The sequence below is a fragment of the Ixodes scapularis genome, unplaced genomic scaffold (genome assembly GCF_016920785.2).
Source record: "Ixodes scapularis isolate PalLabHiFi unplaced genomic scaffold, ASM1692078v2 PGA_scaffold7__128_contigs__length_106722199, whole genome shotgun sequence".
NCBI classification, from domain to species: Eukaryota; Metazoa; Arthropoda; class Arachnida; order Ixodida; family Ixodidae; genus Ixodes; species Ixodes scapularis.
The window spans coordinates 31,441,714-31,468,441 of NW_024609882.1; the positions used below are offsets into that span (position 1 = coordinate 31,441,714).

General features: G+C 45.4%; 1 protein-coding gene across 1 annotated transcript in view; it reads left to right on the forward strand.

Moving 5' to 3' along the window:
* Window positions 1-18,152, forward strand: part of LOC8053225 (negative elongation factor A) — a 38,194-nt gene extending 20,042 nt beyond the window's left edge. Inside the window, exons 9-11 of the mRNA XM_029975667.4 lie at window positions 6,092-6,417; window positions 10,126-10,225; window positions 16,944-18,152. Coding sequence (XP_029831527.2) covers window positions 6,092-6,417; window positions 10,126-10,225; window positions 16,944-17,119 — 602 coding nt within the window. The 3' untranslated portion in view covers window positions 17,120-18,152. The remainder of the gene's footprint in view (window positions 1-6,091; window positions 6,418-10,125; window positions 10,226-16,943) is intronic.
* Window positions 18,153-26,728: the final 8,576 nt, after the last annotated feature.

The following is a 26,728-nucleotide window of genomic DNA, read 5'->3' on the forward strand; positions in this document are numbered from 1 at the left end:
TGAGCCAAATGAGGTGAAGAATAGGTAAGCCAATTGCGTTTTCTTTTCATTTCACCAGTTTTTCAGTCGTAATAAATATCAGGATAGCCGAAAATGATTTTCTGATTTTGAGAAAAAAAGGCTTGGCAATAATTTTTTCAATAACAATACCAAGTATTAACATTGTAAAACCCGAGACTTAGGACAAAAGGAGAAGAAAAAAGGGCACAACACAGACACAGGTCTCAAACTCAGCTGAACATTTATTTCCCCTGCCTCGCTTATGAGGACACCTAACCACCATCCCTCGGCGCATGACGTCACACTGTCAAACACTCTACTCTCTCACCCACGCTTTCCACTGCCCCCTCCGCAGTTCGTAAACACGATCAACAAGCCAACTCAGACACAGACTGAATCACTTTCCCCAAACTTCAAACTTGACGCCGACACCAGGCGGGAAGCAACAACCGCTCTACAGATATCTTGACCAAACTAAGCCCATAATTTTCACCTTGAGGACGTCGATCAAACGCGACAAGGCGTGTGGCCACCAGCAGCGGTACTTTCTAACCTCTCCCCCCCCCCCCCCCCCCCGCTCCTAATCTCCTATCTCTTCCCCCCCCCCCAAAAAAAAAAAAGTTTACAACAAAAACATTTTTGAAGAACCTTAAAAGAGATGCGTGCAAACACATACTCCCAAAAAGGAAACAAAACTGGGAAACTCTGACTCACACAAACAAAACACACTCAAAGGCTTAGAAATCTCTTCGTTGCCTCGTTTATAAATGTTGACGGGTTACTAACACAGTTGGCTGTACTGTTTATTTTAATAGTCTCGATAAGGATTCTTTTAGGTGCATCTCTCTCCCTTGCCAACATCGTTGTCTTATTCCACAGCGGCTTGCACTCGTCGCATTCATCTATGTGTTTTGCAATCTCCGAATTTTGCGAGTTAGTTGCGACTGCCCTCTTGTGCTGAGCAATACGATCATTAATACATCGCTTTGTTTGGCCCACATACTCTGCACTCGAGTGGAATACTGTACACGACTTCTGCCTCACACTCCACCTCTCTTGCCCTGTGTTTCTTTACATATCCCACAAAAATTCTTGTAAAAGGCGTCAACTTACTTAGCTTAAAATCAGATTTAAATACTACCGAAACACCGAAACGATATGCCACCGCTTTCAAATTATGAGAAACCGCATGGTAAAAAGGTACAACGACAAAATTCTCCAGCTGTTTTTTCTTTTGTTCCTTGCCACTGATCCGATCTGTAAGCCCCGAACAAACTTTTTCAACCAGCTCTGATGGGTATCCTGCCAGCTTTAATCTTAACTGCTGGCTCATCAACGCTGATTGTAAACGATGTGCACAAGACTTCCTCAAGGCGTTGTGCAACACCGACATTACGACACCTCTTTTTACTGTTTTTGCGTGGCAGCTTGCAAAAGGCAACAACGGTTTCGGCTGGGCCTTCCCGTAATCCCAGCACAGGCCACCCTCTTGAAATAATCTAAGATCTAGAAACTGTAAGCATCCATTGCTTGGCCCTTCCATTGAAAACTTTAACTCAGGCATTGAGTCTCTTATACACTTAACAATTCTTACTTCCGAGAGGTCATTGAAAGTGCAAATCAAAATATCATCAACAAACCTTTTAACAATCGCGGTTCCTTTCTGCATACCACTTAAAAACATCTCAACCTCTCGATCGAGAGTCCTCAAATAAATTTCGGACAAACTGGAGCAATCGCCGAACCGGTGCACACACCCTCTTTTTGCACGTACTCGCATCCCTCATACCCCACTGTGGTCGAACTCAAGTACCTTTTCAACAATTCAACGAAACTTCCCACGTCAATGCCGGTCGCTGACTGGAATCTAACTAAGTTCTCCTCTAGCCATTCCCTTACGCTAAGAAGTAGTTTTGTCTGGTTTAATGAGTAGTACAGGTCCTTTATGTCTAACGAACACATTTTACACGGCCTGCCATGAAAGCCATTCAACACCTCTACCAACTCATCCGAATTCTTCAGTACCAATGGGTTCACTAATTCCACGGCTGTCAAACATTTTTGCAAAAACTTAGCCAATGCGCCTTGCCAAGTTCCCAACTCATTCACGACGATCCTTAGTGGAAAGCCTACCTTGTGATCCTTTAGGAAGAACTTCACTGAAAGCAAACTCTGGGCCCTCTCTCCGAGAGACTTCATTATGTCAAAAAATTCGCAGTCTTTCAGTATGCTCATTACTTCTTTTTTCAAGTTTTTCACGTTCAGTTGATTGATTTTGAATAAACCATCAAACGCCTCTTGCACCTGTGATTAAAACACTGCTCTCGGCAAAACCCCAAACTTCCCCGACTTATCTGTTTGCAACAAGGCCAGATCATTGTCTCTTATTTCTTTTTTGAGTGCAACTATGCCACGGAAGTCTCTCTTATCAAACCTTGATTTACAATGTTGAAAGTTCACCAGCTCGCTTGCATCTTCTCTGTAATTTCTATACCAAGTATTATTTTCTTTTTTCTTTTTTTTTTACTTTAGAGGTTTTACGTATTCATACTCTCAATTAATGAATGCACTGCCTCCAAGCACCTTCGTAGTAAATCCCAGCACAATAAGTTAAAAAACCTATTTATGTGGTCCCTTCAAACCTGGTAGTATTCATTGATTCCTTTGACTCACCCAATAGTATTCACCTCAAGAACCGTAGTAAAACTACCGCAGTCCAGCTGTTCACGGAACGTCACTGATTTCCTTCTTTATGTGTTGAATTAAGCTGTGTGTAGGTGCATCTCAGATTAGCTTCTCATTATTTCATCGAGACATATACATTTCGAACGCCAAAAGCATTGTTTCTTCCTTCAACAACCAAAGCCCGTAAGAACTACATTGTGCGGCGCACGAATGAGTTGCAAAGCTTCCTTTTTTCCTTTCTGCGACGACGAGTACTATATGTACAGTGAAAAACTGAGGGCGAGGAGGAAATGAGAGTGCACAGGGACGCCTCGGTGCCGATCTCTGATTGGAATGATTGGTAGGTAGGAGCAAAGGCTAGCGGTTGCTGTCCCTACTCAGTGTTTGAATGCATTCGAGCAGTGAGCGGAGACACGCTACACCACTTATAATGATACCACATATAGCGATGTACCGCCTATAACGATCTGTTTTTAGAGTTTCTAGACTAGAAACAATCAGTTTCTCGCCCAGATGCAACGATAATCGGTTATAACGATTTAATTTTCTGGTTTTCCCATTATCGTTTTAAGTGGATTATGCCGTATTACATGCCAGAGATGATGCTATGTGCACTAACTGCTGAGGCACCACTTGGAATGCAAACCTACAGCCTTGCACAGTCCGACTCAGAACTTGCAGCCATGACAGAAATGCCTGTCTTCTACTCTTCGCTACAATGAAATAATGAAATGGCAACGAGTAATTCTTAGGGAGGAGGGTAGGGGAATCAGTGTCAGTACGAGTTCAAATCTTACTTCCGCTGGTTTTGATGCGGATGGACGTTGCGCTGATGCGTGTTTGTGTAATTGTCACTGCGTGGTGCACGGTTAAGACCCAAGGTTGGCAGGCATACTGCACTGGCCATGTTGCCTCTCTGTTGTGTGAGTGACAGGTTGCCTTATTTGGTGGCAGTCTCTAAATATCCTTACAACCAAATTCACTTTTTGTACTCATTCCATGTCTTGAGACTCTTACAGTGTAATGTAAAGTGTGGAGCTTGAACTGAATACCATACTTCGTAAAATCGTGGGTCAGGTACTTGTACTTCACCAGTGCCACACAAACATATCGGTCAACGAAGCATCCGCAGATTAAATTATCAGAAAGAATAAACAAAAAAGATGGACAAGACGAGACATCTTTCGACTCAAAACAAATATTTAATGAGAGGCCAGCCTCTCATCAAATGTTTGTTGTAAGTCAAAAGATGTCTCGTCTTGTCCATCTTTTTTGTTTATTTTTTCTGATAATTTAATCATCACCAATGCGCTCACCATAACTATAACCATCCGCAGAACATCTTGAAAAAACCTGGGCAGGCCATTTATACGTTAACCAGAGGCAGAAACTCGTAAGCCGATATTTAAATGCTTGATTTACTTTGATCCTACGGTTAAATTTCGTGTACACAGAATGCGCATGTTTCGCCCGCTTCCCCATCCTCTTGCGGCTCTTAGAAAGTTTTTTCATAACAATAAATTATGTGACATGATTTCGTCGTGCAATTGCTTAAACCCTTCCCGCCCTCGGCATTGTGGAGTAACTGTCGCTTCGCAAGTCTCCCCCTTGGCACAGTGGTAGAGCACTGCGGGCTCGGATTTGGGGGGTCCTGCGATCAACTAACATTGGGGGACGTTCGAAATTTTATTTTAGGGGCGAAGCTCCTTAGGGAATCCTGTCGCCTTGTCCGTCCGGCATCCGTGCTCACATTCATTGCCATCCCATCTGTATTCTTAAAAAAAGAAAAAATGTTTGCGCAGTCAACAGGATTCTAACCTGTGCGGGGAGACCTTAAAGGGGTCATGAAACGCTTTTCCAACCTTTTCCTGTTTCGCTTTCCTCCTCAACTCATAAATCGCGCATTCCACCAAACAGTTCAAGAAGACGAAAAGAAGCGAGGCCCCTCTCGCTCTGAGAGAGCCATTGTCCCCCTAGAAGATTAGCCCGTCGCTCAAAATTCGGAAAAATGTTTCTTTCCCTACCCCGTTCACCCCTAAGCTGACAGTGCTGTGAAAGCTACGTGCTCCTTGGGCTAGCCGCACTTTTGCCATGTAAGCGTGACAAATATGGCTGCAGAGAATGAGGTCAGGTGATGAAACGGAGGCGGCTGATTGGTCCGGCAAGCGCGTAACTTTCACCACAATATCAGCTCGGGGGTGAAGGGACTAAATGACGTCCGGTTTCGTGCGACGTCAGTTTGGACCCGATGACGCGCTTTTGGGACCGCGGATGTATCACAGTGAAACGGCAGAGAGGTCACGAAGGGGAGGAGGTACGAAATAGCCTGCTGTGTTTTCAAATTTTCACACTAAAAGTCAGGTTTTTGACTTTCTACCTTTTTTCTTTTGGCCCACTGAACGATGTGCTATTCGTAAAATCCCAATCTAAAATGATTTATCCCAACCCAAAATCCGTTTCATGGGCCCTTTAATGGATTTCTAGTCCATCGCCTTAACCACTCGGCCATGACTGCGGGATGAGTAGGGGGCTCTGAGACGTGGTATTAACTCAAGAGCTGGGGATGTCACGGATGAAATGTTGCATGAAGCCGCTCAACGTCTATACAGGAGAGGGCGCTGCGGTCAAATGCGTATATAATCGCGTTAAACTTTGCATGCATTGGCACAATGTTTATAGACAAGAGGGCGCTGCGGTCAAATGCTCAGATGCGTATTTAACCACGTCCCATACCACACATTCTCTTTCTGAGATGGATAAAAACGAACGAAAGGCTCGGCATGCTGCGGCTCAGCGTCTACGCAGACAAGCACCACCAGAGCTTTGCCCCAATCAACATCATTCACCACGTGGAGATGTTTGTCTACGGCAAACTATAAATGTTATATTCGAAGGTGTTTTGCTTTGCTGGATCTATCTGTAGTTTTGAAACCAGACATTCTGCGCACGTGATATGCGCGAGATGTCCCACTTTACATGTCAGCTGCTCCGGTGCTACTAGTACATGGAACACACGCTCTTCCGATTCAGACTTTTTAACACTTATTCAGAATCGAATTCGGAGGATGAGAGTTAACCAACCGATGGAGAAGCCCTGTAAAGTACCTCCTGTTCAGAAACCTGAAGCTGCCGAAATGTCGCACTAGTGGATGCACCAAAATAAAACTGAATGCAAGAAAACTGACAATTTTTTGCGTTTAATATTTTCACTTGATGCTCGTAAACATGAACAGCTTGCAAGGACCATGCATTCTCCTGCCAGGTAACTAAAACAATAAACTACACATTTACCCATCATACTATTCCGTTGGAAACAAAAACCCAACCACTAAAAAGCACCTTTTAAGGGGCAAAAAAAAATTTGACCGTCAAAGGGTTGACGTGTTGTCTCGTGTCTTGCACGCAGTGACCACGAGCGGCCAAGTTGCGGCAAAACGCGATGCCGCAGAGCAGCCAACGTCAGCTGCGGCTTTGGCTGCGCCAGTCCAGCAGCACGAGTCTTCCCGCGCCGTCGGCGACCAGCAACAGGGTGCCTCCTCGGCCAATCAGCCGCCAGCGGTTCAGGCGGAGATCGTGCGGCGCACCACGGCGACGCTGGGAGACTTGGCGGCCTTGAGCAGTGGCGGGGGCATGGTTCAACATATTGCGGTGCAGAACGTGGCGCCCGCGGCCCAGCAGACAGCAGTTGTCGTCACCACACAGCCGCAGCAGCGTCCAGGCCTCTCCCTGTCGGTGAGTGATCTCCAGGTCGAAAGCGACAGAAATGTTTGTCGGTTCCGCGGCAGGGGGTAAAGATGAGAGCAGAGCGCGGCGAATCGTGAGTGTCGGCGTCGATGGGTCTAGAGCAGTGGTTCTCAACCATCGATGTTTTATGGACCTCTGATGGATCGGCGGAGACAATTGAGGACCCCGTTTGTGATGAGGGGAGGGGAAATGTATAGGTTAAATATAATAATTATTGACTAAATGGATATAACTAAGGGCTAGTGCGAAGTAGACCTCTCTTATGACATACACACGAGAAAACTTGCCCGAAAATTGAAACATTTCTTCTCGACCTGAGGAAAGACAACTTTTATTGCCGGGCATGACTGATGAAGCAAGGCTTCGCGGACCCCCAGAATGCCTTCACGGACCCCCATTTGAAATCACTGACAGAAAAGAGGAGAAAGAAACTGGGCAGTGCAGAGCTCAAGTTCGTCTGCTTCTTGCACAGAAGTTGCGATGATGTCAGAATGCCAAGATCTTATTGGTCGATTGAAAAAACAAAATAGTGGGTAGACCTCAAGGCACCTAGCATTGAGGTCTGCCCACTATCCTCCCAATCAAAGCCAATCAGAACTTGGCGTCGTTCTGATATCACCGCAACCCCTATGCAAGAAGCAGACGGCTTGCTCTCCAAATAGGTTAGGCGTTTTTGTTTTGAGGCGATGAGTTGAAGTTGCTGGAGTGCTCGTAATTGTTGTTCATTTTAATACGATGTGCAATGAGAGCGTTTTCCTGCAAATTAAAGCTAGAAAAGCTCTAGCTACGGACCTTGCGAGTGATGTTTTCCTGCTTCTTGGTGTATATCAAGGCGTTGCCAGAAATATGGTCCCGTCACAACCGCCGATGTTCGTGTCTGTGCCCTCCCGTTCCGAAGCGATCGAAATGTATGGAACCTTTCCCTCTAGATTGTTATATATTGACTCTGTGTTTTGCAGTGACCTTTGCCCGGTTCAGCTTGTGGGTTAGGCTTATTTTAAGCAGTTAAAAACGTGTACATTCTACACTTTGTTTTGCCGTAGCTTGGCGAAGAGCGAACGCTGTGGCCCCCCTGAGCCAGTTGGAGCGACGGAGGCAAAGCATGTGTCAGTCCTTACCAAAGGTACAGGGCTAAGAGAGCAGTTGGAAAAGAAAATGAGGAACTCCCCTCTTATCCAGACCCTCTTTTGTGGATTCCAGACATTGCTTCTGTCCCCCTAGAAGATCAGCCTGTCGCTTGAAATTCGTACAGAAGCGGCTTTCCTCTTTTTTGCGGTCGTGGCTTTGACAGCACTGCGTGCAACTAGTGAGATAAAGTGTAGTCATGTGTCTTCCTCCGATGCACCGTTTGGCCCACTGGGACCTTAGCCTTTGCTGTTTGCCAAGTTACGGCGAGACAGAGCATACTTGCTGTTGCTCAAAACAGAAAGCAGCAAGTGTATGGATATAAAGATATTGATGCTAAATAACAGACATTTTTTTAAATGACGCATAGATTATGTGCGGCCACCATTAGTTCATCATGCATTGTGAGCACGCATTGGACACGAGCGCTTCGTCAGTATTCGAAGTGCACTCGGATTAAAATGCTGAATGCTGCGTCAGTGCTCGGCGCAAACTCGGAACCAATCACGGGCTTCATGCTAGAGGCAATTAGACCAACTATGGCGGCTGCGCATAATCTGCATCATTTCACAATTTCGGAATGGGTCTATAACAGAAACCAAAATGCATCGTGCTTTTGTCCAGAGCGTGTAAAAGTAATTTATTTATTTATTAGTTTTTTGATTACATACTGGGGATTGCATGGGTCCAGGCAGGAGGGAAAAAAAAGAGGAAAGCAAGATAGCACATGCATCACAGTCAGTGGCTGCAATGACAATGTGAACATCCTTATTTGATGCTGCAAGTATTCCGACTTCGTACTCGAGCACACAGAAAACAAGAGACATCACTGCCGAATCAATTCACATAGTATTCAAAGTATTCATGAGATTGTTGCGATTGGCGTCGTCATGTCTTTGTCCCGCCAGTTTTTGTTTGCAAAGTCACTGCATGTGTAAAAGTGCTTTTTTGGGGGGGAGCTCGCTGTATTTTGCGGAGCAATGAGTGGGTTAATGGGCAACATTATTAACCGGTTGTGGCTTGTATCACCTTGCCAGAGGCTAGGCCTAACCTTGTTATGTACCACCGTGTGACCACATTAATCTATTTGGTAACGGCTTTTGCCGCAACTGGGCAATAGGCTCACGCCGGGGCCGCTGCCGCCTTCTTTTGGTTGTTGCACCAGCCCAAGGGTGCGTGGACAACTTCAGGCACCTTTATAGTAAATCGTAGCGTGATACATTACCAAGCCGATTTATGCAATCACTTCAAAAAGATACTGAACCAGTGCTCAATTTTTTTCAGAAAAGGTCGTAGAAATGTTTGACTGGACCGTACAAAGCTAGTAACACCATTTGTGTAACAGTATCTCAAACAAAATGCTGTATTTCGTGAACAAAATATTACAATCGAGCTGCGTCCGCAACCTTGGCCTGCAGTCCCTTGCGCAAGCCTTCAAGGACACACATCACAAAGCTCGCAATCTGGTTTTTCACCTCTTTTGCCTTTAAATGTATTTTTACTGCATTATTGTTTGAACTACCGTCACGTATGGCATGTGCATATGTTATAGTTACTACTACGAGAAAATCACACCCCGAATTTTCGGTTCGGCATCTTTTTAAAGGCTTCCTTCGGATTTCTGGGCATGCAGTAGTATTGCATCAGGTGCTTTGGAAAGCTGCCGTACATGGCTTTCCATACCAACGGATGATGATCCTTGAACTGTGCCTGGCAGTTCCATTTGCAATAAATTATTGACAATCAACATTTATGTAATTTCGCAGGGCTGTGACTTCTTAGTCAAACTCTCCAAAGGCTCAAAATAATCTGGGCAAGCTGTGACATTATGTCCTGCATCCCAGTTTATTTGGCTTTCCTGACCGCATTAAGAAATGTGCACTATTTCACCGAGCTCTCCTATTAATGGGACTGCCATATAGTTGCGCTTTAAGCTTGTCTGAATAGTTGTTCATCGTTTGGGGCACAGGAGAAGCTGAAGAATAAACCACAGTTTCGACGCTTCTCATATCGGTATGTTTCTCTGACAATAGGAGCATTCTCGAGGTGACTCCTAGCAATGTAAATGAATTTCAAGAAATGGTTGAAAGTAAAAGTGAGGCTACATTTCTGTTACTTTTACTCTTTTATTCAATGTTTTTATGAACAGCCATGTACCATGATGCATGGGTTCCCCCAACTAGTGAACCTCAGGGGTTCTCCGGGATACGCTCATAGATTCTCCAATCTTCCTAATTACCCCAAACTTTCTCTGCTCCTAAGCGTGTATCCTTTCAGTGTAAGCCCCTTTGTTGTGACTTCTGAGCCACCTATTGATGCTTAGCTATGATCCAAACACTCCCTCGTATGTTTATTATTGCTCGCAAGGCCCGTACACTAATTTATTTCGTGAACGCTGAAACCGGGAGGGGTTCATCTGCTGCTGTTCGAGGCAGGTACAGGTTCCTCGAGATGGAAAACATTAGAGAGCCCTTGCCATAAGGAACTGAAGTGCTATGTGTTGCATTGCTCTTGGCATTATTCATGTTGCACTGAGTTACGAAACCTCTTCATTTTCTGTTCTCGAAACAGCTGGACCAAGTGTCGGAGGCCCAGGAAATGTTCAAAAACTCCAACAAGGTGTCGCGTTCCGAGAAGGCACTCATCCTGGGCTTCATGGCTGGATCCAGAGGTGAGCACTCAATAAAAACGAGTGTCATCCCTTTTTTATTTTTTTCACACGACCTGTTTTGTTAAAGTGTTGTGGTGAATTTTGATCCCAGATTTGGAGCACGCCAAGAGCGCCCATTTTGCAGCACGCGTCTTCCTCTGGCAGATCCGGCTCAAATCGGTCGTCTTCCGCTCGGAGCATTGTGGCAGAGTATTCCGACCCTGCCAGAGCTTACCAGAAGCGGGCAGAAGCACGCCACGTCGGTCCCTTTCGCTTGCCTGTGTGTGCGCACGTCGAGTCCGATCCGTTTGGTCGTGTCGGTCGTTTACGTAGGGTTGTAGCGGCCTCAGCTCTCTTACCTTTTGTGGATCAAGGTTGCAGAGACAGGGCTAGAGCGTGGGTAATCTCAAGCACGGACATCAGCCACCTCGAGAGAAAGAAGGAGAAAAGGGATGACAGAAAATCTGAAGAAAGAAGCGGAAAGCAAGGTTGGACACGTTTATTTGACTGCTACCGATTGTTTACTTCTGTACACTGCTTGCCAGCGTTTTCTCGTGCAGTAAAGCGAGAGCAAAGAGGCAGGTGATGCTTTGCTACCTCTTTACGTTTATTGAAGTCTTACGAGCAATCCGAGCTCCACCGACGACGATCGCTGTGTGTGCCCCGCCGTTCCAAGGCAGCCGAAAGGTACAGGACTGTCGCAAATGCGGACCTCGTCCTCTCTATTTGCGACGTGGACCCCATGGTGTGCATGGTGCGCCCGATCTGCGTCGCATGTTGCTTCCACAGCCGGAAGGCTACGGTAGTGATTGACCATTAAAGAGCCGAGTCGGCACGCCAAGTTGGAGCTCGGCCATGTTGGAGCGGCAGCCATTTTGAACGACAGATAGTCTCCTGCGGGTCGCTCTGAGAATGTGAACCCATCTTCCGCCCGTCGATTCGGAGCGTGTCCCACAGGAGCTGGTTTTTGCCTCCCTCGCAGACTTGGATACTGCTCCGTACGTACCGGTGGAGTTCACCATTAGTTTCAGGAGCAGGGAACCTCGAGGATAGCCTCAATAGTGCCTTTGCAGCAGAGCTGCCTAGAGGCCTGGTCGAAAAGACTACGCGGAATTTTTGTGTCGCGTTTGCTTGGGTCTGCAGCTCAAGGCACGCAAGGTTCGTGCTCTAAAGGGTGAGCCCACAAGCTATACTTGTCACACTTCCGCTCAAGATAGAGGGACCTAGTTGTTGAGTTATTTATTGGCTTTTCTGCAGTCCCCGGCAGCTTAGGAAAAACAGGGAGTGGCCTACCTACTATCTTCATGCTTTGCCATTCATTCTTTACCATTCTTGTTTGCCAATGCCGCAATTTCGTTTGCTGCGGAGCGATAGTAAGGTGTTCGGGACTCGCCGCACCCTGCAATTCTTGAGCTGTCGGCAACGTTACTAAAACACTCAGTTGGGAAACTCGCCGTCGAAACCTGGGCCGCTGGCGTCCACCGAGACCGAGCTAAATACGAGAACAGCGCCACTCTTTATCATTTGTCTGTACTGTGGTCACCTTGAGCTTTTTGAAAGCCTGTTTTTGCGTAAAAGCAAACGGAAAAGACTCTTTTTGTATGAAATTTATTGGAGTTTATTACCAAATGATAGGCACGTGATGTTTTTATCATCTTTAGTTCGCAAGGTTTTGCGGAACAATTAATATTGTTTTCATACAACCATGCCTCAGCGGGCCTTTCAGGTAGCGCGTCCCAACCTAGGTGCATTTTAACTTCGGCAGTTGAACGCGGCGCGTCCTCCGGGGAGACGGGGGTGGCACCCCTGTAACCTCATCCGCTGTATCCGTTCTTAAAGCCAAAATAGAACTCACGTGCAGTTCTTCGTGTGGCCGCTGCGGGAGAAATGGTGGCGTTGTGTTCGTCATTAGCTCGGTGCTCGGAGACAGATTGGGGCCACTTTTTCAAAGCTGTCTCTATGGGAGTTTCCCAACTGAGTGTTTTAGTAACGTTGGCTGTCGGTGACTGCGGTTACAAAATGGCAAGTGCAAGAGAGGCTTCCATTTGTGTCTCGCTAGGAGGTCCACCATCTGTTGGGAGGGCAGAGAACTTCCGCCGTTGGGGAGAGAATGCGACCGCATTTGTTTGGCAGGTCATAAACACTGCGTCGCCAAGTACCTAGAAGTTGTGCGGTCCCATTGCGGTTTATTTAAGGCCGGTTCGCACACTTGCGTCTGCTTAGGACCGACTTCTTGCAATCGCTTACGATAAGAACTCTCTGGCACCATTTATGAGGTTACCCGGAACTGCGTTTCACTAGAGCGAAGGTTTTGTGGTATTTTCGAGATCAAATGTGCCTACTGTCTATGAGAAAGGGTTGTTTATAACATTGTTAGGCTTTTTAAAATAGTGTTCTCTTAGTTTGACGTGAATTCGAAGCGAATAGTGAATGATGCCGAATAATTTCTAAGTGAATACTTTGAATAGCTGTTAGCTACATATAAAAGGCAGCAGTAAAGGCATCCACTCAGCCATTTATTTCCTAAAGGTTTACAGATTTTCTTGCAAGGAGACTGGCTGCTCGACGTGTTTGGTTAGGAGGTGCTCCCTTCTGCGGCTCACACAGCCCTGGCAGTTGAAAAGAGCCGTTCGGTCCTCGTCTGCATTGCTGGGACTGAAAAATACCTACGGGTAGCCCCAACCAGGGATGTGTAGAGAAGGCTTCCTTGACACTGCCACCACACCAAAGGGTCTTATGACCGAGGAAGGAGGGGGGTCTTCGACAGCTTCATCTGCCACTATAGGGCCCCATTGCGGAGGTGCATTTGAATTCAAACTTGCAAAGACACTCCACACAGAGTCTCCTGCTGTGTCTTCCAAGCACTGACTGGCACTGCTTGCTGCATCGTCATTTTTATTACATTCATCATGTGTCATTGTGTCCTCTGCTGCCTTTGTGAGTAGATTCAGAGCATACATCTACTCAGGTTTTTGGATGTATCAGGCATCATTGTATTGTATCTTGGATCCACCAGCATTGCCAGGACTGGGAGGTGGCGCATTTTGAGGTCCGGAAACCGCGTGTTCATGCTTCTTAAAATGCTCAAGGAAATTTATGCTGCCTTTTCTGACTCCGCTGAATGTTGTGCAAAGGTAACTGCAGTGCATTGCAGCAGGGTAATTACTTGCGACAGTGTTGGATAGCAGTCCCCAGATAGTTTGGTCGTGGCCTGCTCATGTGGATGCAGGACCTTTGCAGCCGCAGTCATAAGCTTTCCCTCACTTGTACTGAGGCCCTCAATGGTATCACAATCTGAAAGTTATACAGTGAAGGACACACAAAGCTTCACAAGCCTCGCCATCATTGCGTGCTCACTGTTCCACCGCGTCGGAATATCTTGTACAACTTTGAGAGAATCCATGCATGTTCCTTTGGATCTTCAGAAGGTGTCCTCGGGCCTTCACGCTTTCTTGTAATGGCTGGCAATTGCTCTGGCCTTCGTGTACAGCTGAGAAAATCCAGCCACTTATCTTCAAGCTTCGCTAATGCAGAGCTGAAGCGCGTGCCCAAAGCACTGCACACCAATCCAGGCCGACTGTGGAACCACTGATGTGAAGTTTCTTCCATTGACCGTGACGGCGTAGATCAGCGCGTTCTGAGATGGCAGCTCCCACTCCTCAATGACACTTGCGATGAAGAGCGCAGTGTGCGAGTCTGGCATCGCAGTGCACGCCAATACACGCACGTCTTGCACAAATGTTGTGTCCATCACATGGCAGGCTATGCACACGTAACTGTTATGCGAGGTCCAGCTGTCCATTCTGAGAGAGAGGCACTTTAATCTGCTGGCAAAGATATCCCCAAACTCCTTTTGCACCTCTTTTTTTTTTCGATTCGTAGGGCTTTGGAATGACGACCCTAGAAAAGTTGTTTGTGATGGCACAACGTAATCCGGCATGGCACAGTTCATCAGGTTGAGGAGGAAGCCAGCTTCTTCAACCACGTTGTACGAGTGCATGCCGCGTGCAATGAAACGATCGATGATCTTTGTCATTTGTTATGCTTTAGGTGCCGAAGCTTTCATTTTCGACTTAAAGTTATCGGCAACCGAGGGATGAGCACTCGGCATGCTTGCCTGCTTGAGATTTGTTGCACATCCACGTGCATGACGCTCGTCCAGGTAGGCCTTGTGCGAGTCTGGGTGTCGCTTCAGGTGTGTGGCCAGCATTGTCATAGTCCCTTTGGGGTCTTCAGAATCACCTTACCTTGCACTTAAAGGAGCTGTGCACCGATTTTAACATTGAAAGAATTTGCATTTTCTACTTTTGACATTGTTTATCTTGTCACAAAGGACAAAAAACACTTCCTCCATTCAAAATGTTGCAATTCCACCATGTAATCGCGAGGCAACAATTAGAATACTTCCCAACCTGCAGCCGCGAGCGGCTGCCATGAGAACCATGCGGCATGACGTCAATGGGGGACTTGTAAAAAGATAGGAAGTTGTGCAAATACCTGCTCGATAAATGGTAATTTTTCTATAAATCTTGTCGTTCTAACATAGATATAAATGTGTCAAAAACCTGGTATCATCGACAAAACTTTTATTACACAGAGTTTTAGTGGCGCCATCTATCCGAGGTCAACAAAACCGTCAGGTCTATCTGCTTCCGCAAACAGCCGCCAGAAGCTGGAGGGTTGCAGGGACAGAGCCAGACGTGGACGGCTGGACCCAGATGAGACTTTCCTCCTTTTGCCATGGTCGCAAGTGGATAATTTCTTGCTGCTTACTGATGGCTCTAGAGAGAGAGCTTCACCGGAACCCCGCGCGTCCCCCATTGACGTCACAGCGCACGCGACCCGGAAGATGGTGGAGGAGTTGAGAGGTGCCAAAAACCTTAATCTTTGTCCATTTTTAAAATAAAAACTAGGACATGCAGGAAAAAGCAGTGTTTTGTTCTTTACTTCAGAAGGGTCGAGACATCAACTCCAAAATTATATAAGCAAAGCACTGATATTGTTGCATCGCTCCTTTAAAGGGCCCATGAAACGAATTTTGGACTGGAGTAAATCAATTTGTATTGGGATTTTACTAATAGCACATCGTTCAGTGGGCCAAAAGAAAAAGCAGAAAGTCAAAAGCCTGACTTTCGGTACGAAAATTTTGAAAACACAGCGGACTATTTCATACCACGTTCTTTTCGTAAGCTCTCTGCCTTTTCACAGTGATATATCCGCGGACCCCGCAGCGCGTCACCAGGCACCCGCAGCGCGTCATCAGGCCCAAACGCACGTCACACGGCACCGGACCTCACTTAATCCCTTCAGCCCTAAGCTGACATTGTGGTGGAAGCTACGCGCTTGCCAAACCAATCGGCCACCTCCCTCTCATCACCTGACCTCATTCTCTGTGCGTGGGTATGCGCAAGAGAGCGTGATCACATGGCAAAAGTGTGTCTGGCCCAAAGAGCATATAGCTTCCACTGCACTGTCAGCTTCGGGGTGAATGGGGTGGGGAAAGCAACTTTTGTTTGAATTTTGAGCGACGGGCTAATCTTCTAGGAGGACAATGGCTGTGTCCGGCTACACAAACGAGATTCCGAGCAAGAGGGACTCCCCCCTTTCCGTCTTCTTGAACTGTTTGGTAGAATGCGCGATTTATGAGTTGAGGAGGAAAGCTAAACAAGAAAAAGTTGGAAAAGCGTTTCATGACTCCTTTAGGACATCGGGCTTCAGTACCCAGCATAGTTTTTATAAAGTAGTTCCAGATCGGGTTGCCGGCCATAGATACGTCGGTCATGTTAATCCAAGACCAGTCACCACTGTTCAACGTCGCCAGTCGATCTGATTATTGGCTTGGCTTGGCTTGGCTTTGCCAGGCCACAAGGCCTGTCGGTCAATGCGGCATTGGCGGAAAAAAGGTAGCTGGTGTTGATGGCGCTACTACTTGCTAAACAAAACTGGAACCTCCAACAGTGACTGCAGCAAGACTCTCTATTTGCTAGGTCAGAATATTTCGAAATTTTCGAATACGAGGATTCGGATTGAAGCAAATTTCGAATAATATATTATGCGATTGAATATTCAAAGATATTGAATATTCGCACAAGCCTAGACAACATTGTCAAACTTTTTTTTGAGCCAAGAAAGAAAGAATGATGCCTCAAAAAAATGCCTAGCAAATGGCCCGGCGATTGCGTTGCACGTGAGACAGGGAGTTTCTGCCTGATTCTTTTGGGATTGACGTCTACGGTCTTGGTACTCTTCTTCGCTTAGTTTATAGTGACTGGCTTAAGTGTGTGGCATGTATGCTCGATAGCAATTTGTGAGATGGAGATAGCGACACTGACGGGGGTTTAAAGCCCGTGGCACTTTTCCAGATTCCTCCGTAGCCGTAGATATCTTTCTGACGACATCCAAGCGCCGCCTGGAGTGCGAGCGGTGTGGCGCGAGTGATTGTGCGATCACCAGCCAATCGGCGTCGAGGAAGCGCGGCCTCGTACATGATGTTTTACCCGACCCAGCCAATTGGCGTCGAGCTAGGGAGTGTGACATCATCACCTGGCTCAGTCAGTCGGCATCGAGTTAACAACGGCTTCACTTTTCGGCTTCATAAATTTCTAGACCCCCCACAAGACAAAGCATGTTTCGTGTGAAAATGATAAATATATAAAATAGTCAGTGTTCTACTAAGCATTTGCAGGTGTGTGAACCAGCCTTTACACTTTGACTAGATATCATGTGTTGCCTTTTTCAGCCAATCCGTGTCCAGAGTTGGGCAACCTCATCACAATTCGCCTGAGCGAGAACAAAGAGGACATCGTGCAGCCGGGAGGTGCCGTGAAGCAAGCGATCGTGGAGACCCACTTCCAGATGAACTACAACACAGGGGAGTGGAAGCGCGTCCGGAAGATCCGCGAAATCGAGGACTGAGAGCGCGCCCGCCGAAGACGAGGTCTCGTTTTTTTCTCTCTTGCAGTTGGTCGGTTTTTGTTTAGTCTTAGCATCTGGCATCACCTCCCTTACTCACTTTATTTTTGTGCCACCTCGATTTGCAGTTTCTTCGTTCGAGCCATCTCTAGAACACTGTTTCTGACAGTGCAGAAAAGTTTGTTGATCCATGCTCTGTATTTGTGGTATCTAGGGTCCAGGCAAAAGGCATAGGCTGCACACACTCTTTATTTTTAGGCTCTTTTGAAGGAAATATGTATTTGATGGGTGCATATCGTAAGGCTAGATGACACTTTTGCAACTGCTTTCTACAAGTTTTTTTTATGCCCACAGCTGGGGTTGTGGGAGGTACAAAACATGGCTGGATGTCTGCCTTGGTGGTCTTTCTAATAGCGAGATGTACAGCCTGGCTCGTCACAGAGCCGTCATTGCCATCAGTCAGCACTATTACGCTTCTGAAGAGAGAAGAATGCACATGTACCATATGTATATCCTGTTTTGTATATACTAAATGCATTTAATTTTTTTTTTTTTTTCATCGCAATTGTTTGTCACATTTAGAATGCAACGTTTTGTTTCTTTTTCAGTTCTGCCGGGTGTTCTTTGTAAAGTTGTCGGGGATTGCCCCGTCGCCCGTACTCTTTGTATCCCGTGTTGTGTTTCTGTTTATTATGGCGGTGCTTATGTGATTGCATTGCACAGTGGAGCCGTCCCTTATTTATTCCTCGTGTCACGTCAGTGGGTAAATATATGCCGTGAAATGTGTAAGGTAGCGTTTGCACATGAATGGACAGGTTTGCATGATATTATTACTTCCTTTTGAAGAGAACAACTAATGGAGGCTTGTCATTTTTAATAATGATTAATGCGGTACCCCGACACCCACCGTGCAACGTTTGTAAAATGTTTGCTGCATATGCTCGTAATCTGCTGCTGTAATTTGCAATGCTTTGTGCTTGGAGCGTGGCAATTTCATGTTCAGGAAGAAAACAAAATAAATATTTTCAGTACATTCTGCAAGTGCTCTTTTGATTAATTTGTTAGTACCATACCGCACGTATTGGTCTTGGCCAGGGTAGGGGTAGGGGTCCAGAGTCGACAGGTTCGCTTGAGGTTTGCAGCGATTCTGGATTGGTTTATTCTCCAGACCATGGCTTCTCAAATTTGGTTCCGAGGAATTTGGGGGTTCCTCAGGGCACCTTCAAGTGTTTCCTGAATTCCCAAATACCCTTGACTGTGCCAGTCCGAAAGTAACTTGTTTTCCCAAATTAAGTACAGTCTGTCCCAAGAAAAAGTTCCACACAATTTTTTTCACCACAAAAATAAACTATGTTTCGCGAAACACTCATTCTCCGCCTAAACGTAGCACTAGCCGTCTGAACCAGATTCCAAGGTTTCAGAACCAACCGTTTTCTCCATCAAAAGTTAAGTGATCTTCTGAAAGTTTTAGTGGGAAAATGGGGCCCGATTTCGCTTGCCTTTGGTAACTCGTGGCATTCAGCTCATGTACTATTCAAGAGCTCCTTCAGCTGCCATTTTCCCATTGAAAATTTAAGGAAATCCCCTATATCTTTTGATTGAGATGGCGAATCAGTTTTGGACCGCTAATGCATGTGCCTTTGGGTGGAGAATGAGCATTTGGCAATGCATAGTTTATTTTTGCAGCAAAAAATACCCTGTAAATTTCTTGAGGCGACAACCTAGTACTGTGTTAGCAAATCTGGATCATTCATTGTATCATAACTGTGAGCCAAGCACTCTGTAGTATGTGCATAATTGTTTACAAGGACTGTTTACTTTTGTATTGCTTTATCGCATGAATGCTGAGAGCAGAAGGGATTTCTCGGCTTTCAGTCGAGCCATGTAGTGGTTCCTCGAAATCAAAAATGTTTGAGAATCCCTGCTCCATGCAGTTCATTTTATGGCTCGCAACAACAATCGCAAACATAGGTAATAGACTCTTTCACAAATTCAGTGCCATCTAGTGGCTCAATAGTCAGTCTAAATTTCTGTACGCCAATGGCGGTCAGTCGAGTACAGTGCAACCCACTTATAACGATAATGAGAAAACCCAAAATTTCAATCGTTATAACCGATTATCATTGTATCTGGACTAGAAACTGATTATTTCCAGTCTAGAAACTCTAGAAACTGATCGTTCTAAGCGGTACATCGTTGTATGTGGTATCGTTATAAGTGGATTGCACTGTACTTGGTGAAAAACCCGAGACTGAGGTATTGACAGACGACGACAAAGAAGAGAAGGAGAACGTCCCAACGTTCTCCTTCTCTTCCTTGTCGTCGTCTGTCGATACCTCAGTCTCGGGTTTTTCACAAAAATTTTTGATATACACCAGCTCTCTTGCGCCCTTACCTTCTGCTCGAGTACTTATTTGTAAACGACACGCTTACGAAAGTTGTGGTTTCCTTGCTGTACGGTTATTTCTCTATTTGTTTGAGTTTTGATGGTGTGTACCACTCTGTACGAGGCTCTTGGTTGAGTTAAACTCGATAAATTTCACCATATTCTATTGTCACAAGATATCTGGGGCATACCGAAGCCGAGCACTCCAAGGTTTTACATGACACCCTCAAATGCGTGTATAGTGCATAGAAGCTAATAGACCGAGACGCGGCACGGCTCTGTTTAACTACATGGCCTAAAGGCCACGCATGCGCAGAAGCTATGTGGGCAGAAGCAGCCAGGCTCTCTGTGTTTCCGCCATTGCGTTCTGTGGCATGCACTCGTTGTTGGCTTTGTAGCGACGCTTTTAGCTTTATTTGTACATTGTATTTCCTGCCAACGTATGTCGTACGTCATGCACTACTATTTGAACTCGCTACCCGAGCTTGGAACGGCAGCGATATCGAGACAAACTGTGCATCGACGGCATTGCCTTCGACGATCTGTCCACCGTAAACAAGGCCTGCTGGAGTTACGATGTGAACCGATGTGAGCCATCGACGTCGGCTCCCGCCGACGTCGACGGCTCACTTTGTTGTTTATTTAGTTTTTCCGCCAAGCCAGTTCACCGCCAACACGGTGCAGGCGTACGAGTCTCTCGGGGCCTACGATCACTTCTAGCCGGTCTGCTGAAGTGTATTAATTAATTGATTAAATACACACAGCATCTTCAAGTCAGGGTATGCCATTTTTCCTACCCTCAGGACCATAAGGCACGACAACCTGTTACGTTATGTCCGTTCTGCAGTGTTGGCGGTAACGCGTTAAAAGTAACGGTGTTACCGGTAACGCGTTACCTCTTTTATAAACATAGTAACATACTCGTTACTCTCTCAAAACAGTAACGAGTAACATACTTAAGTTACTATTTTAAGTAACGTGTAAATATAGTTAATTGTTACTGGGTGATTTCAGATAAGATCGACCAAAGGGTGGCTGGTCGACATTTTTAAATCAACTGATGTTTTTATATGACATTGTCTAGTGTCTGGTATGAACGAATCCACACTTAGTTTTGACCAGAAAACAAAATTGGAGACAAGAAAAATCGTAAGGCAGGGAGAGGTGGACAGTTGCAATAACGCACACTGATGGAGGGGGAAAGTTTGAAAGTGAATAATTAAAACAATAAAATTAGGAGAATTTTAAAACTTTTTACAAACAAACTATGGGTACAACTTGCTTGTAATATAAAGTAATAATATTTATTAAAAATTTATTTAGTTTTCTAAAAATTGCCAAACATGCCTGCTCGAACGACAAATGGCAAACTTTGGAAATCTGTATCTCATGAAATAATTTAATCATTATTACATAACTTGCAGACATTATTTTACTAATATATGGCTATTATTGAAAAAATAAATAAGGTATCTGAGTGACACAATAGTTACAATATATTTAGGCAAACATGGGAAAAAAAATCAAACAAAGAAAAATTCCAATGCGAATAAAAAAAAAACACCACCTTCGATTTTTTTAAAATTTGGGTACCCTGTTATACTCTATTTCGGCATTCATTTCTATTAAAAACATGTTGCATCATTGCACTGTGAAAGAAGAAACAACTCCCCAAAGTAGGGTCCTTTTTCAAAGCCTACACTTAGCAGTGTCCTATACAAGAAGTGACTCTGAGTTCCAGTTTCATGAAACTTGCACAAATCTTTTATATACATTTATTCAGATGAGGTCATTGATAAAAAGAGCGATCGGTCACACAGTAAAAGGGAGGAGAAACTATATACAGCATTTTACATAAGCGTACAAAGTGTTATCATATTAGAGACTAATGATTTGAGAAAAGATGATGCAGTGTGAAGTTGTACCTTCCGGTATATTTTACATCTAGAGTAAAATAAATAACTTTACTTCCACACACAAAAACAAAGATATAATAGTAAGATATTTAGGTTGGCTGTGTATTTACGATTACAAACAATTTCAGGTGACGGATGCCATAGTGCCTAACTGGAGCAGCTTCGATGCTCTCGGTGTATGAATGAATCGTGGCAAGCCGATATATTTTATCCTGCTCGAGGATAACATTTTGGGATTTTTTTTATAGTGATCAGATAAAAATTATTAGTAACCACCAACAAAAACAGTAGGTTAAATACCCCGTGAAGAAAAATGTGATAAATAAGATGTCCCTGCATTCAAAATGAGCAGTCCTTGGGAAATCAAATTCGGCACTTTACGCTAAGGTTTTCCTCGCTGTACCCATTTAATAAAGTTGCTTCCAAGCAGATCCGACTGTCCGTGCTACATATACGTCACAGGTCCCTTCTGTTGATGACTTGCTGAGCCGCCACGCGTGCCAAGACTGAATGCCAGGGAAGGCGCGCACCGTCAGCCACTGTTCTTTTTTTTGTTCACGATACCGAACAACCTCATTTTCGTCCAGATATACAAGATGCACGCCTTTCAGTTTCTTTGATAGAACGCTCACCATTGTCCTGGCCGTCTGAATTGCGCTTACTGAACGTTCTCTCAGGTTGTTCAGCGTGGCCTGGTGCTTCACGAGTCCGCCAACTCCGTCACATGCATTTTTCCCATGTCCAGATGCAGAAAATAACCACTGGGCTTGTGGGCAATCGTCCTTTGCAAATTGGTGAAGCTGGTAGCGATTCTTGAAATGACTGGCGGCGCCGTCACTTACGTACGTCACGTACGAGTATACCGCAACGTTGTCTTCAACCCACTCCTTCACTTTTTCTAGAGCCAAGCAAGCGTGAGCGGCGTCGTGACACAGGTCCTCACTGATGATGGCAAAGCTGTTTGTAGATTTTCTTGTCGTCACTACACATGTAAATATCGAAACTTGTTTTTTTTTTTTTTCCAGTGATATGCTTGCACTTCGTCAGGAAGCACGATGGTCCAGTTTTCAGCAAAGTCAAAATGAAAGACAATGCTCCCGCGTTGCATGCACTGTTTTTCATCGTAGATCGCTTTACCTTGCGTTTGCCGGATATGGTTGTGAAGTACCCAACTTCCAACCGTCACTTGGATGACTTTTAGGAAAGTCTCAGGTTCCAAAGTTTTTTTCACAAGGTCGCCGGACTCCCATGTTGCAAGCACAATCTCTTCATCCTCCGGGATATCAAGTTCCTGGAGTGTAAGAAACTGGCCTTTTGGGCAGTGATCACAGTCTCCTTGAAGGCACAGTTCTGTTGCTGGGTCGCACAGAAATGCCGAGTTCATTTCACCAGTGTTGAATGTTGAGCCTGTAACGTTCTCTAGAGCGGCAATACAAAGATAATAATTGGCGCAGCGCACACAAACGCACACTTCCTGGTGTGGAATACATTGGACCCATCTAGGGCGCAACGAATAAAATTTCGTTAGCCCAACGCCGGAATCGGGATGCTTGTCTTTGTATATACGGAAGGCCTCTCGTATTGAGCGTGTCATGAAGCGCTTTGGCACGAACGTCTTCTCTCCGTTGAGCATGACAGAGATGACGTCCTTCTGGTTGGGACTTTGGCGCGAACATTGTAGCTCGTCTTTCGTGAAGTACTCTAGGGCAGCAGACAGGTTCTCAGGGCTCACCTTGCACCTCGTGTAAGGATCCGGCTCATACCACACGCCATGCTTTTCCTTGAGTTTTCGGGATTTACTGATGAGGTACATTGAGGCCTGTGGAATCATCTTTTGAACCTCATTGTTCGTCAGTGTTGGCGGCAGGAGTGTAAGCAGTTGACAACGTTCCCGGAGAGAGGTGGCGGTTTCAAAGGCCTGCCGAAAGTTGTCCACCCACTCAGTGCATGTGGAGCATGTTGGTTCGGACGACCCCGATGGTGCGTCCCTGTCGTACGCAATACGTAGCCTTGAGCGTATATTCTTGACAGCAACCTGCTCCAGTTCTGTCTGCTTTCTCTTGACATAGGCAGGCCTGTCCCGACTTCTTACGACGCTTGGTTGTCTCAGCGGCGACACATCTGTAGGTAGTATGCTGCGATTTAGATCTTCAATTGCTTCTTCAGCTGGCACAAATATGTCAGGGCACTGCTCTGAGCTTCGCAGCGAGATCTCCTTAGTGATGTGCATGAAGCAATGGTAGCACAGGTAGTCCGTCGCACTCAATTTGGTGGAACAGTCAGGCGGAAGAATTTGCTTCAACGAGTTTAGGTCCAACTCGCCAACACTTCGAAAATTCCGCTGCTTTGGTATAGTCTTTCTGTGTTTGCAAAAGTAATCTGCACAAAACACTCGTTCGGAGCTCCAGGACGTCTTCATAATGTATACATAAATAATAGAAATTAAACCCCAACTGATGGCATATAATTGCCAAGTGAAAGAACTACTGGGTGCACAAGTGACAAGTCCGAGGCTGAGGAGCTCACTCACTGCAAACGTACATTTGAAAAGAGAGGTCACAACTGAGGCTGTCGGCAAAGCTTGATCCACGTCAAAGGAAGAAAGAGGGAAAGTCTCCAGACAAAAAATTGTGGTCAGCGGCCTTCGAAAAAGACTTTCCGGAATCGCACTGTCGTCCCTCCACGCGCTGATATGAAAGCACCCGAGCTTCTACCACGTGGTTCATGACACAGCCTGAGCCATGTCGGCGACCGGTTCGCGAGGGGTTGGCGGTGGGGTTACGTTGATGGTCACTCGGATTAGCCCTTGCTGTACTGAGCTACCGCCTGCAGTGCCTTATCGCCGGCCGGTGTCAACAACGAGAACACACACACCCTGTCTACACCAAAACTACAAGCGTTCACCGCACACGCGTCGCCGCCGCTTTTAAGCTTTTGTGAAATTGCTTTCTTTTGCCGCGGAGAACCGCCTTATCTTAACTACGCGCCTGAAATCCTTCCAGGCGGGCGTACACAATATCAAGCGTTTCGAGAAATGCCCGTGGAGTAGAACTATGGGAAAATTCGGAGCCCGCGATGTCGATATCGTCGCCGTTGTGTTAGTACGCCGTCGCGTACTGCAGTCCCCCGTTGGGGGAGGGAGGGGGGGGGCGGTCTTACTACGATAACATGGCGACAGCGTTTACACTCTATGTATTTACGCGAGGCTCGAGTATTTGGGGATAATGCTGCCGGTTGGTGTGCCCCTTTGTGCCTGATATTATCGCCCGTGACGCCAGCGAGTGAGATGGCGACAGGCATGACTGCTCAGTAAACAGGCGTCGGCGGCCATGTTTTGCTGGTTGAAGCGAACCCCTTTGTCCTTGACAGCGAGCGGGGAAATGCGAAAAAAAGATTGTATCGGCCGTTTTGCCAGAACTAGCGACGAGTGTCGTCTGCGGTTTCCGGCAACTATTTTGCCATAATCGTGAGCTTAGAGAGGAAATGATTTTTGCTAGCCACAGAACACTACCACGCAGAAAGGGAATGCTTGATCATGTTTTTGTTCTGGATATATATCAGGGATATATATGAGAGAGAGAGAGAGAGAGAGATGAAGGTAGAGCGGAAGAGGGAATAGCATATAGTGTCGCAGGGGAATAAAGTAAACAAAGTTCCTAGTGGCCGATGGCTGCATGATCTTTTCTCGGATCACTAGTCCGTAATATGATACCTCTTTGTACACAGCAGTTTCTCCTTAATTTAAGTGTGTGAACGATTTCTTTAGTCATCATTGGCCTCATCTGAATAAAAATATATAAAAGATGTGTGTTGGTTTCATGAAACTGGAACTCAGAGTCAGTTCTTGTATAAAACACTGCTAAGTGTAGGCTTTGAAAAAGGACCCTACTTTGGGGAGTTGTATCTTCTTTCTCAATAAAATTATGCAACATGTTTTTAATGGAAATGAATGCCGAAATAGAGTATAACAGGTTACCTTAATTTAAAAAAAATCGAGGGTGGTGTTTTTTTTTTTATTCGCATCGGAATTTTTCTTTGTTTGATTTTTTTTCCATGTTTGACTAAATATATCCTAACTATTGTATCACACAGATACCTTAGTTATTTTTTTAAATATTAGCTATATATTAGTAGAATAATATCTGCAAATTATATCATAATGATTAAATTATTTCATGAGATACAGACCTCCAAAGTTTGCCATTTGTCGTTCGAGCAGGCATGTTTGTCAATTTTTAGAAAAATAAATAAATTTTAAATAAATATGATTACTTTATATTACAAGCAAGCTATACCCATAGTTTGCGCCTAAAACGTATTAGAGTTCTCCTAATGTTATCGCTTTAGTTATTCACTCTCAAACGGGCCCCCTCCATCAGTGCGCGTTAATGCAACTGTCCACCACCTCATGCCTTACGATTTTTCCTGTCCCCAAGTATTTTTTCTAGTCAAAACTAAGTTTGGATTCGTTCATACCAGACACTAGACAATAACATATAAAAACATCAGTTGATTTGAAAATGTCGACTAGCCATCCTTTGGTCGATCTTATCTGAAATCACCCTACTACTACTTCCCAAGTTGTAAAGAAATTACACTTCAATTTTTCCCGTGTTTTTAGGTGTCAAGCCATGTGAATTTCGGAGTTTTCTGCATTTTTCTTTGCATATTTTCTCCTGAGTATTTAGGTGAAATTGTTTCTGCATGAACATAATGTTTCTTAAAATATGAGTTTATGCACAGTTGTACCGACAAAACAGTAAAACATGTTAATTCATAATTTAAAAAGAATGCAAAAGTGGCGTACGTTACTTTTTACTGTTGACGGTAACTGTAATGCCTTCCTTTTATTTTGGAGTAACGTAGGTCAGTAACGGCGTTCCTTTTATTTGCAGGTGACGGGTAACTTGCCTCGTTACTTTTTTTCGGTAACGCCTACAACAGTGCCATTCTGTTGCCGATCTCCTTCCGCTTGCTAGCACGGTTGTAGCGAGCCACCGACAAGCGCTTGGCCGGTGCTGCGTGCACAAACACCGTGAGAACAAAATCTGGGTGATATCAATCAGACGACGGTATCTGTGCACATAAACAAGCCTCGGGATTGAGATTGAAATGGAAACCACACTTGCCTTCAAGAAAGTGCTTGCCGCACAAACGGTCGTTCGCGCGAGGCGACCATTCTTTTCGATCCACGTATATTACCCACCTTCTGCGCCTTTCAGAGCCTCCCGGGAACTTGTGGAAACTCGCTCCGCTACTTTTTCTGTACCTTTCGGCGCAATCAACGGCTACACAGCTTTGCAGCGTGCT